Below are 17997 nucleotides of genomic sequence, written 5' to 3' on the forward strand. Positions count from 1 at the left end.
TCCCATCCTTCAAAACATGACATCATATTCATCATTTAATAAAACCATGCATATATGTAAATTTTCTTAAAATCAAGCATGCAGCGTATTTTTCATATTTAAATAAAAATTCATATTCATGATAACATAAACATTTAAAACATGTCAAAACCTGTTTATGGCACTGCCGAGACTAAAAACTCGACTTGCGTGCAAATTGGTCCCCTGGAAACCCTAATTTACCATTTTACCCCTGAATTTCAAAATTTCGACCCGAATCCAACCAAACTCCTTAAAACACCTGAAAACATAATAATAATCATTTATTAGACATAAACTCAAGCCCGTTTCAAAACTTATATGATTCGTTTTTAAACTTGGACTGGACCCGGTTTTAATCCGAATCAACCCGAATTTCAACAAAACTTTTCTCAACTTGAACTATGACTTAAACCTACATGTCCAGCCTAAAAACCACTTATTTCAAACCCCTTATGACCCTCAAACAGTAACCGAAAGTTGCTGAAATTTCGGCCCTTGCTACTCCTCAAACCCTAGTCGCGCCACACTCAAGTTTTATCAATCCTAGACCTAACCCTCGAGGACCAGCCTTTGACCATCCCTTCCTAGTTCACCTTAGGACCCTCATGGACCGAACTAACCCAGCTCACGGCCCCATGCATGCTGTAGATTGCAACCACTCGCTAGCCTTAAAACACGCATAACCTTGACACGCTCTTCTCTCGTCTCCCTCGTGCGGCCCTAAGGTCAAGACAAGCGATGTTCGAGTTTTTCCAGCCATGAATCAGACCCGCCAAAGTCTGGTCCAATGCCTGGAGTCATCCTCACACCGTCGGCTTCCCACCTATCATGCGATCTACCCGACACCTTGAACAAAGCTCTCGATCTGGATGATTCCCTCGTAAGCTCGACAAATCGAGACACCAACACCTAACATATCTTGATCCTTGACATGAGCAGCCCCTTAAGTTCCTAATACTTGCAGCCCCTTGCACCATAATCATAAAACGTGAGTTGAATGCATAAACATGTGGATTTCATGAACAAATCTAAGGCATAAACGTAAAACCTTGCAAGGGTCAAGCATTATACATATAAAGCACACATATCAGCCTAAATACAGTATGAATGATGCAAAAATAAAGATACATGGCGTGCCTTGATGATTATATGCTTGAAAGTTCAAAGAACTACGCGTGAGACGTGAACCGGAGAGACAGAGAGGAAGCTTTCTTTGAAAATTGAAGGGGTCGAGGGTTTGCTGCGGTTTTGCTGTTGAAAACTGAATGGAGGGGGAGGGACGGATGTTAAGGTATTATTAGGTTTAGGGTAGTGTTAAATAAAATACCAAGCACTAATGGGCCATAAATTGAATTTTAAAAAGATTAAAATAGTTTTGAGCTCATTAAGCATTTAAAAAAACCCAAAAAGCCTAATAACACTCTTAAAAAATATTTCGTTTTGGTACATTTTTAAAATTATTGCACGAACCCTCAAAAAGTCTCATGATTCGCTAAAATTTGCGTACCGGTTAAAAATAGCCCGGCGAGTAAAAATACCCAACCAAGAACCATTTTCAAAAATCATACTTAAAACACCTCATATTAAATAATTAAAATTTAATATTCAATAAAAATATTTTTCAAGATTATCCTGATCTTCGTTACACGTTCGAGCGCGAAATGTAACTTAAAACCCTAATGCATGAACTTTACGATAACATGAAATAAACAACTATCCATGTCATGCATAAAAATCATTAAACACATATTTTTATAAAACCCAATTGAAACGTCCTGTCCTTTTTATTGCTTTAAAAGTACTAGAAATTTTTTTTTTATAAACACTCGATTTTCGACCATGACATATGACTCGTGAAAATATAAAATATTTTACCCTTTAAAATAAAATCTCAACCAACTAGCATTTTAAAAATCAAGTGCATGAGTCATAAAATGAAATCGTCAACTGTTTTACCCAACCTAAATAAAGCAATAAGTTTGAAAAGTATAGCCCATACTAAACCTCTCAAAAATCTCTCAAAAGCATAAATAAATAGTCTTAAAAATCTTTATCTAAAATCAGTAATCATAAAACATAATGCGGAAATAGTAGAAGCGCTGGTCCTCGGGTTGTGTGCGCCATCAGTCCAGTCAAATCATCCGTCAAGACCACCCTCAACCTCACCTGCTTCCATCACACCTAGTGAGTCTAAAGACTCAACACACCATCATCTTTATAGCAAGTAATACATAATACAGTCAACATATAACAGTGAAAAATATTTGTACTTAAAATATCGTTTTCATGAATATGCATAAACTTCAAACATGAACATTTTCGTAAATCTTTTATGATGCATGAACTTTAAATAGAAACATTTTCATAATGATGCATCAACCTTAAGCATAAACATTTTCATGACATGTATAACATAAACCTTTACCTTTTCCTTTTTCCTCAACATGACATGACATAAAACCATTTTAACATGATCATAAACATTTTCTTTTCCCTTTTTTTTGAATTCAGATCGTTAATTGTGACTTTCCTGACATGACATGACATGAAAATCGATGGATCCATCTACGTGAAACCGCAGTACTGGGCGGCGGGGGACACCAGCAACACTCTCACCGGTCAACTGGGCCCTGGCCTATCATGATTGAATAGAAATACGATCGTCGAGGTTCCCTCGGGGGCCTTTCCCCATAAATGGTTTCCCTCTGGGGCCTTTCCCCTCACAATATTCCCATTCTTCCGTTACCACAAAACCGTTACCACATATTCGCAATGATGGAAACACGATCGTCGGGCTCTCACTGGGACCATAACCCTCACGATGTCGCCAACATTAACGAATTACTCACAATCACTTCACTTCCTTCAACATTTAAATTCTCATCACTTTATAAAAATTATGAATAGCATTACATTTTGTTTTTGAAACCAAGCATGCAACATGTCTTTTAAATGTCTTCCTTAAATCATAAAATCCCTTAAACATTAAAAATCATAATTTAATGATGAACATTTCATAAACATTTAAAAATAATCATAATTCCATAAAAACAGCATTTAGGGCACTGCCATGACCTTTACTAATTTCTCGGTGTAAAAAGACCGTTTTACCCCTGGACTCGACATTTTACGTTTTCGAATTTTTTCCTTGATTTCATGACTCTAAAATGTCCCAAATAATTATTTAAGCTTACATGAATTTTTCCATACTTTTATTTAGCTTAAATATTAGACTTTTTCATTTATCTTTAATTAATTGTTTTGATGTTGTTTTAATCCCGAAAAATCCCAAACTTTAATATAAAATTCCTAAATTCTAAATTTAGTCTTTTTATATTATTTGAGCCCTTATGGACCATGACTCGACCCCCGTGTGCCGTTTTCCAATTTTTCTTATTTTAAAAGACCCTAAATGACATATAAATTTCACCCCGGGCCAACTTCTGATTTTCATGAGTTACCCCCTAACCATGTTGGTCCAAAACTTGCCCAACACCATAAATTAGCCTACTGGACCTTAAGTTTACCATGAAACCAACCCAAAACCCAAAAACAAGCTCCTCCTAAGAGACCCTATGCTGGCCGAGAGTTTTCACTTGCACGGACTCTATGTTTTTTATGTCTAAACCCTAAGCCGACGCCCCAGCCCCTGAACCAACATGTTGTGCACCACCTTAGGACCCTAGAGAACCACCCTTGCCCAACCCGTGCCCCGTAACGAGCCCCTTAACCCCCTGCAGCCGCGCGAAGACAGCACAGCTGTGGGTTGTTTTTCTCGGGTAGAGTCCTAGCTCAGCTAGGACTCTTTCCCATCCCTTAGCGTGAGTCCTAGCTTGGCTAGGACTCTCCCATTGACCCGTGCACGACTCTAGCCGAGCCCTGGCCCAAGCCAAGACCAAGCCTCCCCCTAGAACAAGCAATCTGATCGCCCCAACAGCAAGTTTCTGGTTTTGGTTTGCTTGTTTGTTCTCCTTTGCTTACTGCCGAAACTTGGATGTGTGTGTGGGACTTTAATTTACTTAAAAGCTTTGGTTAAACATAATATGGCATCATGGCAGCCCCTTAGCATGCAAAGAACAAGTAATTTTAATCAAAAGCCATCTTTCCTCATGCATACATGCAATATACCGAAAATTATGAAAATAATTTCATGTTCTTCATGCATACAATCATTCAAACAATAATATGATATGACGGATGAGAAAAGGAGATGTATGGCGTGCCTTTGCGTTATATACGCTGGAATATCCATTGACGACGAAGAACGGGAGACCACTTTGGCTTGATTCTACTTGTAAACTTCGAAAACCCTCCTCCAAGTGTGCTGTGTGTGTGCCGTGAGATAGGTAGAGTGTTTTCAGAATTCTTCTCTCAAAGTGTGGCCGATAATTTGTGTCAAGTGTGTAGGGTTTTTACTTATTTAATACTTTAAATATTAGTTAATCACCTACAAGGCTTTTTAGGCCTAATAAGCCATCTAATTAGGCCCATTAGTCTAGGTAGGACATAATTAAAATATTACCAAAGTTTTTCTTTAATTAAGCTGTGAATTTATAAGCCGGGTTGCCAAAAAGTTCGTATTTTAGTTGAAAAACCAACACCGATAAAATTTACGTCCCGGCGTATAAAATCACCTCAAAACCCTTTATTTTCAAAAATACTAAAAAGCATCGACCATATTTCAAATAATTGAAATTAATTATTTAATAAAAATATTTTACATTTTCAGCCCTCGGTCCCCGTTCCTCGGTCGTCATTTGAATATTCCTAAAAATATAATTTTATGCATGATGACAATAAAATCTCATTTAACATATAAACAAGTATGTCACATAATTAATTAGCAAATAAAAATCAACTATTGTTTATTTTCATAAATTCCTAGATTCGCATGCCGTTGGATTACGTCGTCTTAATTTTGGACCTTACAATTCCTCCCCCCCTCTTAAATAAAATTTCGTCCTCGAAATTAGAATAGAACTTACCGAATAAATCTGGATAGCGACTCTTCAAGTCTCTCTCGGTTTCCCAAGTAGCTTCCTCTTCCGAGTGATTCAGCCACTTGACTTTGACCATTGGAATGACTTTGTTATGCAATCGTCTTTCTTGTCTTGCCAAAATCTGGACAGGTCTTTCCTCATAAGTCATTTTTGGAGTTAGTTGAAGAGGCTCATAATTAAGCACATGTGACAGATTCGACATGTACTTCCGCAGCATCGAAATGTGGAACACATTGTGAACTCCTGCAAGCGCTGGTGGCAATGTCACTCTATAAGCTAGTGTCTCAATCCTCTCCAAAATCTCGAACGGACCTATAAATCTTGGACTAAGCTTGCCCTTCTTGCCAAAGCGCATAACACCCTTCATAGGTGCTATTTTCACAAATACATGATCGCCCACTGCAAACTCTAAGTCCCTTCGCCTTTTATCCGCATAACTCTTTTGTCGGCTTTGTGCAGTCTTCATTCTATCACGAATTTTGACTACCAGCTCAGCTGTCTCTTCAATCACATCAGGACCAATATCTCTTCTTTCCCCAACCTCGTCCCAATGAATAGGAGATCTACACTTCCTTCCATAGAGTGCCTCAAAAGGAGCCATCCCGATTGATGATTGATAGCTGTTATTGTAAGTGAACTCCACTAGAGGTAATTTTGGTTCCCAACTGCCTTGGAAATCAATAACACATGCTCGCAGTAGATCTTCCAAAATCTGTATAACCCTTTCTGACTGTCCATGGGTTTGAGGATGGAATGTTGTACTGAATAACAACTTGGTCCCCATTGATGCATGCAGACTTTTCCAAAAAGAAGACGTGAATCTCGGATCTCTGTCAGAAACAATAGACACTGGAATCCCATGCAGACGAACTATCTCTCGAATGTATAACTCTGCATACTGAGTCATGGTGAATGTCGTAGGTAGAAAATGCGCTGATTTCGTAAGACGATCAACTATCACCCAAATGGCATTCAATCCCTTAACAGTCTTAGGCAATCCCACCACAAAGTCCATGGTGATATTTTCCCATTTCCACTCGGGAATAGGGAGTGGCTTCAATTTTCCCGCTGGTTTTTGATGCTCTGCTTTGACTTGCTGACAAGTCAAACACTCAGATACATATCTCAGAATGTCCCTCTTCATGCCTGGCCACCAATATAACAACTGCAAATCTCTATACATCTTTGTACTGCCCGGATGAATGGAATATGGTGTGTCGTGGGCTTCCTTCATAATAACATCTCTCAAAGAATCGTCACTAGAAACCCATAGACGGTCTCGATAATGGACTAAACCATCCACCACTGAATATAAATTCCATCCCTTGGCTTCATCTCTTGCTCTCCACTTTTGCAACTGCTCATCAGTAGACTGCCCATCACGAATTCTGTCTCTCAAAGTCGACTGCACTGATAATGTGGCAAGATTAGGGTCCTCGCCCCTAGCATACACTGTAAGCTCAAACCGCTGTATCTCGGACTGCAACGGTCTTTGGAGTGATAAATGCGTGATAACTGCTGCTTTTCTACTCAATGCGTCTACCACTACATTACTTTCCCTGGATGGTAGCTAATGTCACAATCATAGTCCTTTACCAATTCAAGTCATCTGCGCTGTCTCATATTCAACTCTTTTTGGGTGAAGAAGTATTTCAAGCTTTTATGATAAGTGAATATTTTGCACTTCTCCCCATAAAGGTAGTGTCTCCAAATTTTTAGTGCAAAGACTACTGCTGCAAGCTCAAGATCATGAGTAGGGTAGTTCTTTTCATGAATTTTCAACTGTCTTGACGCATAGGCGATAACTCGGTCGTTTTGCATCAGAACTGCGCCCAAACCAAGTTTAGAAGCGTCGGTATATAGAACATACTCCCCTTGCCCCGATGGCATAGATAACACTGGTGCGGATATCAAGGCTTGCTTCAACTTGTCAAAACTGTCTTGACACTCGGATCCCCAAATAAACTTAGCATTTTTCTTCGTCAAAGATGTCAAAGGCACTGCAATAGATGAGAACCCCTTGATGAATATGCGATAATAGCCAGCTAGTCCCAAGAAACTGCGAATCTCGGTGACACTCTTCGGTACTGGCCACTCTTTTACTGCCTCAACTTTACTCGGATCAACTTCCACGCCATCACAAGAAATGATGTGGCCTAAGAACGCCACTCTGTCAAGCCAAAACTCGCACTTGCTGAACTTTGCATATAGCTCTCTGTCTTGCAGTACTTGCAGTGCGGTCCTCAAATGATGGCTATGCTCCTCTCTGCTCTTGGAATAGATCAAAATGTCATCAATGAAGACAATAATAAACTGATCCAGATACGGCTAAAATACGCGATTCATGAGATCCATGAAGATCGCTGGTGCATTGGTCAACCCAAATGGCATGACCATGAATTCATAGTGCCCATATCTCGTGCGAAATGCTGTCTTGTGCACGTCAGACTCCTTGACTTTCAACTGATGGTATCCAGATCGCAGATCAATTTTAGAAAATATCGATGCTCCTTGCAACTGATCGAACAGATCCTCAATTCTTGGCAGTGGATACTTATTTTTTATGGTAACTCGATTAAGCTCTCGATAATCAATGCAAAGACGCATGCTGTCATCTTTCTTTTTCACAAACAAAACCGGAGCGCCCCATGGAGAGTAACTAGGGCGAATGAAACCCTTGTCTAGTAATTCTTGAATTTGATCTTTCAATTCTTTCATTTCTGCAGGTGCTAAACGATATGGTGCTTTCGATATAGGAACAGTGCCCGGCATAAGATCAATAGAGAATTCCACTTCACGATCGGGCGGAATGCCAGAAACGTCTTCGGGAAAGACGCTAGGAAAATCTCTCACAACATCAATATCTTCTAACTTCTGACTGGTAGATGCATGCGTGGTAGTGACACATGCCAGGTAAGCTTGGCATCCACGCTTAATGTGCTTCCTCGCACATAGACAAGAGATGATGTGCGGCATTTGCTTGTTTCTCGCCGCCTCAAAGACAAAAGATTTACCACTAGGCAGTCTAATAGATACTGATCGCTGACGAAAATCAATCGAAGCTCCATTTGCTGATAACCAATCCATCCCAAGTATAATATCAAATTCGGGCATAGGGAGCACAATAAGATCTTCTCGAACTACATCCCTGAATAAACGAAGCTCCAGATTCTTGACAATCTTAGACGTGAGCAATTGATCACCGGAAGGAATAGTAACTTTGAAACCCAAACCCATGTCTTGAGGAGTAATATTCAGTCTTTTGATGAAGGTTTCTGATATGAAAGAATGTGTAGCACCTGAATCTAGCAAGGCATAGGTAGCTACACCTAGAATGATGATCCTCTCTGCGGTGAACATGTCTTTTAAATCTTTTCGAGTTGAAGCTTAAGGATTTACTATCATTAATTCCCAAAGTTATATGAATATTTCGTGTCGAACTTAAACATTTCTTGGGAAAAATTGCACTTTAGTCCCTCAACTTTTGAAATTTGCATTAATGACCCCAAAATTTCGAATTATTGCAATTAAGTCCTTATATTATTCGAAATTCTGATTTAGCCCTTCATGTTTAGAGAATTGCATTTTGATTCTTAAGATTTCAGAATTTTCACTTAGGTCCCTTATTTTCGAATTATTGCATTATAGTCCCTTTAATTTTTTCGAAATTGCACAATAGACCTCAAAGTTTCGAAATCTCCCTAAATTATGATTTTCTTTAATTTTGACCCTAAAACTTTTTATTTGGAATCATTCCATCCTTCACATAAAACAAGGCACAAAATTCAAATCATTTTCTATGGTTTCTAAAATAATCACTTAAATACAACTAGGTAGAACATGCAACCTAATTTATTCTAGGTTGAAACTTGATCCCAAATCAATTCTAATAGCCAATTTAACACTTCATGCATTAATAAGCAATATAAAAATGTTAAATGACTAGGTTACCCGTGATGAGTGTAGTGTCTGCCTCTTCCTCAGCTTCCTCGGCATTCATAACATAAGCTCGGGCCATGGTAGCTGCTTTCTTCTTTGGACACTCGATAGTTTTGTGTCCATCCTCCTTGCAGTAAAAACATTTAAATGATCCCCATTCACATTTGCCAAGATGTGTACGGTTGCACTGTTTGCATGGTTGTCTCTCAGCAGGCTTTGGTGCTCCAGGATTTTGTGGCTTTGGTGGCGCTGGCTTCTTGACTTGACCTTGGGGCTTTTGAGGCCCTTCAGGTCTAGGAGGACCCGTATTTGGCTTCTTATTCAGCTGATTGTTATTCTGATAGTGCTGCCTCTTGCGCTGAATCTCAAACTCAATGTCCTTCAAGGACTGCTCAGCCTGATACGCATAAGTAACTGCCATAGCATAGTTCTCCGGACGCATCATCATAACTTTATCCCGAATGGTAGGTCGTAGGCCATCCATGAAATGCCTAAGCTTTTCTTCCGCATCTCCAGCAATAAGGGGTACAAAGTGGCAACCCCTATCAAACTTCTTCACAAAATCAGCAACAGATATGTCTCCCTGACGGAGAGTCATAAATTCCCTCTTTATCCGGCTTCTGACGTCAGCAGTAAAGTATTTTTTTATAGAATTTCGTCTTGAACTGTGCCCAAGTGAGTGTAGCAAGGTCAACACCATGCTCGGCTCCTTCCCACCATAAAGAAGCGTCATCCCTAAGCAGATAAGTAGTGAACCTCACACGGTCGGCGTCTCCCATGTCCAGATAGCGAAAATGTACCTCGAGTGATCGGATCCAACTCTTAGCAGCAAATGGATCGGTGGTGCCAGAAAATTCCTTCGGCCCTAGCCTCCGGAACTGCTCATAAATATCCTGCTGTGGCCTAGGTGGCTGCTGTAGCTGCTGCTGCTGCATCTGCTGTAACTGCAGCTGTAACTGCTGCTGTTGTAACTGCTGCTGCTGTAATTGTTGCTCGAAGAGACGAACCATACCCTCTAAAGCACGAGTAGCAGGATCCCCTGGAGGAGGAGGTGGTGGTGGTGGTGCATTTCTTTGACTATTCCCTCGGCGATTAACACTTTTCTCTTCCTGATTCTCGATAACGGGTACACGTCTAGGAGGCATTTCATCTGAATGTTTTCCAAATTCTAACGTAACCAACATGCAATTAAATCTATGTTTTCTAATCATGTGACATGTCCTAATTCATTTTATCAATTTAAGCATGCAAAGCATAAATACTCGAAAAGCTAATAAACATGCATCATAAACATAATATTCATATCATCATGCAGGTAGCATCATACTAAATCATATAAAGCATGTAAACTTACAAATTGAGGCTTGACGACTGATCTTCCCGGCGCTGATGGTGGCACAACCCTTTACAGGACCTTTGCTCTGATACCAACTGAAACGTCCTGTCCTTTTTATTGCTTTAAAAGTACTAGAAAATTTTTTTTTTCTAAACACTCGATTTTCGACCATGACATATGACTCATGAAAATATTTTTATAAAATATTTTACCCTTTAAAATAAAATCTCAATCAACTAGCATTTTAAAAATCAAGTGCAATAGTCATAAAATGAAATCGTCAACTGTTTTACCCAATCTAAATAAAGCAATAAATTTGAAAAGTATAGCCCATACTAAACCTCTCAAAAATCTCTCAAAAGCATAAATAAATAGTCTTAAAAATCTTTATCTAAAATCAATAATCATAAAACATAATGCGGAAATAGTAGGAGCGCTGGTCCTCGGGTTGTGTGCGCCATCAGTCCAGTCAAATCATCCGTCAAGACCACCCTCAACCTCACCTGCATCCATCACACCTAGTGAGTCTAAAGACACAACACACCATCATCTTTATAGCAAGTAATACGTAATACAGTCAACATATAACAGTGAAAAATATTTGTACTTAAAATATCGTTTTCATGAAGATGCATAAACTTCAAACATGAACATTTTCGTAAATCTTTTACGATGCATGAACTTTAAATAGAAACATTTTCATAATGATGCATCAACCTTAAGCATAAACATTTTCATGACATGTATAACATAAACCTTAACCTTTTCCTTTTTCCTCAACATGACATGACATAACACCATTTTAACATGATCATAAACATTTTCTTTTCCTTTTTGTTGAATTCAGATCATTAATTGTGACTTTCCTGACATGACATGACATGAAAATCGATGGATCCATCTACGTGAAACCGCAGTACTGGGCGGCGGGGACACCAGCAACACTCTCACCGGTCAACTGGGCCCTGACCTATCATGATTGAATAGAAATACGATCGTCGAGGTTCCCTCGGGGGCCTTTCCCATAAATGGGTTCCCTCTGGGGCCTTTTCCCCTCACGATATTCTCATTCTTCCGTTACCGCAAAACCGTTACCACATATTCGCAATGATGGAAACACGATCGTCGGGCTCTCACTGGGACCATAACCCTCACGATGTCGCCAACATTAACGAATTAGTCACAATCACTTTACTTCCTTCAACATTTACATTCTCATCACTTTATAAAAATTATGAATAGCATTACATTTTGTTTTTGAAACCAAGCATGCAACATGTCTTTTAAATGTCTTCCTTAAATCATAAAATCCCTTAAACATTAAAAATCATAATTTAATCATGAACATTTCATAAACATTTAAAAATAATCATAATTCCATAAAAACAGCATTTAGAGCACTGCCATGACCTTTACTAATTTCCCGGTGTAAAAAGACCGTTTTACCTCTGGACTCGACATTTTACGTTTTCGACTTTTTTCCTTGATTTCATGACTCTAAAATGTCCCAAATAATTATTTAAGCTTACATGAATTTTTCCATAATTTTATTTAGCTTAAATATTAGACTTTTTCATTTATCTTTAATTAATTGTTTTGATGGTGTTTTAATCCCGAAAAATCCCAAACTAATATAAAACTCCTAAAGTCTAAATTTAGTCTTTTTATATTATTTGAGCCCTTATGGACCACGACTCGACCCCCGTGAGCCGTTTTCCAATTTTTCTTATTTTAAAAGACCTTAAATGATATATAAATTTCACCCCCGAGCCAACTTCTGATTTTCACGAGTTACCCCCGAACCATGTTGGTCCAAAACTTGCCCAACACCATAAATTAGCCTACTGGACCTTAATTTTACCATGAAACCAACCCAAAACCCAAAAACAAGCTCCTTCTAAGAGACCCTATGCTGGCCGAGAGTTTTCACTTGCATGGACTCTATGTTTTTGATGTCTAAACCCTGAGCCGACGCCCCAGCCCCTGAACCAACATGTTGTGCACCACCTTAGGACCCTAGTGAACCACCCTTGCCCAGCCCGTGCCCCGCAACGAGCCCCTTAACCCCCTGCAGCCGCGCGAAGACAGCACAGCTGTGGGTTTTTTTTCTCGGGTAGAGTCCTAGCTCAGCTAGGACTCTTTCCCAGCCCTTAGCGTGAGTCCTAGCTTGGCTAGGACTCTCCCCCTGACCCGTGCACGACTCTAGCCGAGCCCTGGCCCAAGCCAAGACCAAGCCTCCCCCTAGAACAAGCAACTCGATCGCCCCAACAGCAAGTTTCTGGTTTTGGTTTGCTTTTTTGTTCTCCTTTGCTTTCTGTCGAAACTTGGGTGTGTGTGTGGGACTTTAATTTATTTAAAAGCTTTGGTTAAACATAATATGGCATCATGGCAGCCCCTTAGCATGCAAAGAACAAGTAATTTGAATCAAAAGCCATCTTTCCTCATGCATACATGCAATATACCAAAAATTATGAAAATAATTTCATGTTCTTCATGCATACATTAATTCAAACAATAATATGATATGATGGATGAGAAAAGGAGATGTATGACGTGTCTTTGCGTTATATACGCTCGAATATCCGTTGACGACAAAGAACGGGAGACCACTTTGGCTTGATTCTACTTGTAACCTTCGAAAACCCTCCTCCAATTGTGCTGTGTGTGTGCCGTGAGATAGGTGGAGTGTTTTCAGAATTCTTCTCTCAAAGTGTGGCCGATAATTTGTGTCAAGTGTGTAGGGTTTTTACTTATTTAATACTTTAAATATTAGTTAATCACCTACAAGGCTTTTTAGGCCTAATAAGCCATCTAATTAGGCCCATTAGTCTAGGTAGGACATAATTAAAATATTACCAAAGTTTTTCTTTAATTAGGCTCTGAATTTATAAGTCGGGTTGCCAAAAAGTTCGTATTTTAGTTGAAAAACCAACACCGATAAAATTTACGTCCCGACGTATAAAATCACCTCAAAACCCTTTATTTTCAAAAATACTAAAAAGCATCGACCATATTTCAAAAAATTGAAATTAATTATTTAATAAAAATATTTTACATTTTCAGTCCTCGGTCCCCGTTCCTCGGTCGTCACTTGAATGTTCCTAAAAATATAATTTTATGCATGATGACAATAAAATCTCATTTAGCATATAAACAAGTATGTCACATAATTAATTAGCAAATAAAAATCAACTATTGTTTATTTTCATAAATTTCTAGATTCGCATGCCGTTGGATTACGTCGTCTTAATTTTGGACCTTACACCTATATTGTATGCAGTGGGGTTACGTAGTTCGAATTTTCTAGACATTACAATAATTGACCGAATACAAACTACTATTAAGATACAATGATTTATAACACTGTCATATCCTAGTACTAAATGATCATTGATAATCAGATATAATTTTTTGAAAGTGTGTTCAACTGATTGAATTTTTAACTTCGAATATTTGGAAATTTCTCAGTAAAAATTGTAACATTACTAAACTGAATCAGTTCTCCATATATATATATTTTAAAATAAATCCGTTCCAAACAAAAAGTGTATGTTGGCTTGTATTTAGTCCATGTCAACATTCTCTGACAGTCATACACTGTTGCGATCGGTTTTGTACCAATAATAATCATCAGTTTTTTCTTCTGTTGTAAACTGATTCTATTCGTAAACTGGTTCTATTTGTAAACTGATTCCGTTGAAAACTGAACGAGAAAAACTGATATAATAATAAGAGATAGTTTAGTTTAAGATTCGAGTGTAAATCAATTTAGACAGCATCATATTTACCTTTATTATTTGTTAACACCAAAACATAAGAATTCGTGTTCCAACAATAGTAATACATCACTTTTGGTATGTTGGTGTTTTCATAATTTCAAAAATACTTTTAAATCACTCCACTCCGTATTCCACATTTATATTTCTTTCTTCCCTTCTCTTCCATTATTTCAATTTCAAAAAGTAATAATTTCATTTAAAAAAAAAATAACATCAATTTTCTCCTTTTATTCTTCAGGACACACGCGTTATTTTTGTTATGACCTGCTAGTTATTATTATTTTGCATTTGTACGGTACACAAAATAGTGCATAGTACACATGCTCAAGAAATATACCATTTTTTTTAAAAAAAAAACATTAGAAGAATAGAGAACATTGGGACTATTGCAATTATGCTACATACAATTTGAATGTTACATTCATAATCACCCCATTTACCAAATTGAAGAGTGGCTCAACATCGCCAGCATATTCACACATTTTTTGGAGTTAGTCAATCCTCCTTGGGGAGTAATTCTCCCTATAACCTAACGTGGTTAGATTATATGAATCCATTACATTTTAATGGAAGTTGATATCATGTTTGAAAATCCAATGACTAAAATTTCGCAATATCGAGAACACCTCCAAGTATAGCATAATTTTTTTTCAATTTTGTCTTTGCAACGAACAATGTTTACTTACGGTGACCGGATGATGCCATGAGCACGCCAACAGCCACAATAAACATAGACAACATGCCCACAAGAAGCGTATACGTTCTTCTCGACGATCTTCGATACTCTCCAAACAAGACAACACCCCAAAAGGTGCTCACCAGTGGCAATGCCTAGAGTTAACAAATCATCGAATGAAATGAATTTGGCTGGCTAGCTTCTGGAGCAACTTGAATGGTAATCTATCAGTATTTTTGAAAATATTTTGATCAAAAATTATCTTCTGCATTAGCTCGTGGGATCTAATATATCAATTAGGAATTAAGGATGTATTGAAAATCAAAAGGGCTGCCAAGATCAAGCCACATTTCGAGTTTTGTTTAATGGAGTTCATAAATAAGATTGAACTCAATTTGAAATCTCTAATTCAATCCGAAGGCGAATCCAGAAATAGTTCAAGAATGATGAAAATGACCTGAACAGCATCTGCTGCGGCGTATCCAGCAGCTTGACCACCCATGAACTGAAGGCCGTTCCCAAAACCACACAAAAGTCCAGCCAAAAGGGCCCAACCTCTACCATTCCAGTCAAATAAATATGCCTTTAACGACGATTTCGGCAGATTCAACAAGGGGAAATACAAGAAAGCGATGTTTAAAATGAGAGCTAGCACAAAGCATGACGCTGAGAAGTAGAAAAATGCAGTGTACACACTCAAGTGTGGAACACCAGGTTTCAATGTATGCCACTGGTCATTAGTTGCCAGGTTGAATGCTGGAGAAAAAAGAGAGAAGCAAAATCCGGCAAAGAAAGTTATGGCCAAGCCGATGAATATCCCTTTACCAAGTACCTGCTTGAGAAAAATGAAAACTACCTGTTCAAATAACTGATCGTTGGGGTATTCTTAGTGAAAGTCTAGTCTAGAGTAAATAGTATATCTTGAAAGAAGATAAGGCAAGCCGTAGAAGAGGTTAGACAACCTTGATGGCCCTCTTGTTCTCGAGCTCTACAAGAAAATCCGCAGTTCCGAATTTCGCCTTCTCCAAGTCTGATAGAGAATGTATGTTCGGAACCCAAACAAGAACAAGAGACGTATAAAAACTTCTGGTTTCCTATAATTGACAGAGAAAATTGAATAGTGTGTGTTGCCACATATTCTTACCCTTGTTTGAATGCAAGTCCTTGGATGTGGATGCATCCTTTATTCTGTTCACATTTAGTTCAAAATCAACTTCAGTGTATCGAATTGTACAGTCAAGAAGACATCTTTTGTCTTTCTTAATCAAGAAAATGCGATGTAAATCTACAAACATGGGTCGTGAATAAAGCTATAATCATGCGAAAAAACCAAACATACGAGGTCCCTTTTGAATCATTTGTGAAGCTACCAAGCTTTTCTTTATTGTCTGCAGAATTGGATGAATGAACGGCAGATCCAAGACAAACGGCTATCAAAAAGCATCCAACACCAGGAAAAAGAATCTCTGCTCTGTTGATTTTGTCATCTAAGAAGTAATTCAACGTTGTGCCTGTCACATCAAAATAACGCAACACCGAATGAATCAACATAAGGAAAATCCCTGACGAAGAATTTGGATACTAGACTATCAGAATACCTATGACAACGGTTACGCTTGAAGTGATAACCTCGGTAACCGACAAACCAACAAATGCCCAAGCATATTGAGTCGACAGGTTCCCAAGGCTCAGAACGATCCCACCAGCCATCGCGAACAATACACTAGGCCAATTATCCTGCATTAATCATTAGAAAACATTGACTGAATCCCAAAAATCATTTATGCATTCAACTAACTCAAAATAAGCAGAGAATTTCAAGAATTATTAATGCATGTACATTTGGATCATAACTATCAAACATATCAAACGGTAAAACAAAAAATAACAATTCCCACTCCGCTGTAACAATATTTCACCAAATATATATCAAGGTTGACAAAACTATGGAGAAGGTGTCGTGTCACCTGGGATAGCTGATCCAAAAAATTGGGCTTCTCAGTCGTGCCCTTTCCAATTTCACCAAATGTAAAAGCAATTATAACAGCAGCCAATAGGTTCGTGATTGTGTAATCAAGGTAAGTATGCTGTGGAAGACGGCCACGCCTCTCGAGTAGAGTCAAGATAGCAGGCCATGTGCCCAAGAACAACAAGGCAAAAAGCATGCATGCTATGGCTCCTTCTTTGCTCTCCACCAAATACATATCTTCAATCCACCAAATGCACTCCTTTTCAGATGGAAGTTTCCAATGACAAATTCAATAAAACTCTACAACAGAAGACAAGATAACTCAGTCGAACATAATAATGCATAAAAATTCGAAAAGGGTACTGGTTATCTCAAGCACAACACATCCATCCATAGAACAATCAACAAGAACTGAATCAATATAGCAAAAGTTTAGAGCCGATACACCAGCGCCGGAAAGCAACCGGGAATGGCCCACCCAAATAAGCGATCATGACAAAACTCAACAAATCAAATCTCATCACCATAACAGCATTCCACTAGTCACAGAGTGCAGACCATGATAGGAAGAAGTATGTAGCACTAGCATATCAGGGTAAGAATCTTTAGTCTAATAGAGTTTCCTCTAATAAAAAATTGGAACACCAATAATCATAAAAGAGAATCCATGTTATCAAAAACCCCACGAAAGTATATTCAATAAGATTCAACGCTCACCACGGAGAAGATGATCCCAAGCGCAGATACCCCACTTCACCTTTATATCCAAATATCCTTTCCACTACGATTCCCACTTCAGATTTGGAAATGAAATGGTAAAGGAGCACAATGAATTCAACAAAAAAATGTAATCTTTTTCAAGAAAAAGATCATGAAAGGCGAAGTGGAAGTATCTTGCAACTCCCGAAGACCAACACCAAGAAAATAATTAGAGAGGCGTGTATTTCTGGTATTTAAAAAAGAGCGTGCTGAGCTGGGAATCTCTTTCGAACCATAAAAATCGACGGTTAAGATTCTTTTTCGCCGAAATTTTTTTCTCTTGGACAATATGATATTTGTTTTCCCGGCAAAAGACCCGCGTGGGACGTTCGCAGTCAAGTGAGTCGGGACAAAATCTAATAAACAACTAAGTAGAAAGATTTACCCATTCAAATGGAAGTTGGTTCTTTCTTGGACTTTTTGTGTGTGTCTATATATATTCACGAGTAGATCTTTTGTGAGACGGTGCCACGAATCTTTATCTGTGAGATGGGTCTATCCTACTGATATTCACAATA

General features: G+C 38.4%; 1 protein-coding gene across 3 annotated transcripts; it reads right to left on the reverse strand.

Annotated features, from left to right (window-relative positions):
- Window positions 1-14598: 14598 nt before the first annotated feature.
- On the reverse strand, window positions 14599-17727 carry LOC142521103 (ureide permease 1-like). 3 transcript variants are annotated; one of them, XM_075624296.1, is made up of 8 exons: window positions 17438-17727; window positions 16719-16979; window positions 16350-16488; window positions 16091-16262; window positions 15896-15939; window positions 15714-15781; window positions 15209-15583; window positions 14599-14906 (listed from the first exon to the last, which is right to left on the reverse strand). In XM_075624296.1, exons 2-8 carry the CDS (start codon window positions 16953-16955, stop codon window positions 14754-14756), a joined length of 1188 nt encoding a protein of 395 aa, XP_075480411.1. In that variant the 5' UTR covers window positions 16956-16979; window positions 17438-17727; the 3' UTR covers window positions 14599-14753. The 3 variants fall into 3 exon arrangements, with proteins under 3 accessions (XP_075480411.1, XP_075480410.1, XP_075480412.1); XM_075624295.1 differs by having other exon boundaries at window positions 16719-17020; window positions 17438-17720; XM_075624297.1 differs by lacking the exon at window positions 17438-17727 and adding an exon at window positions 17084-17392.
- Between the last annotated feature and the right edge of the window lie 270 nt (window positions 17728-17997).

This window comes from Primulina tabacum, chromosome 12 (genome assembly GCF_025594145.1).
Source record: "Primulina tabacum isolate GXHZ01 chromosome 12, ASM2559414v2, whole genome shotgun sequence".
Classification (NCBI taxonomy): domain Eukaryota; kingdom Viridiplantae; phylum Streptophyta; class Magnoliopsida; order Lamiales; family Gesneriaceae; genus Primulina; species Primulina tabacum.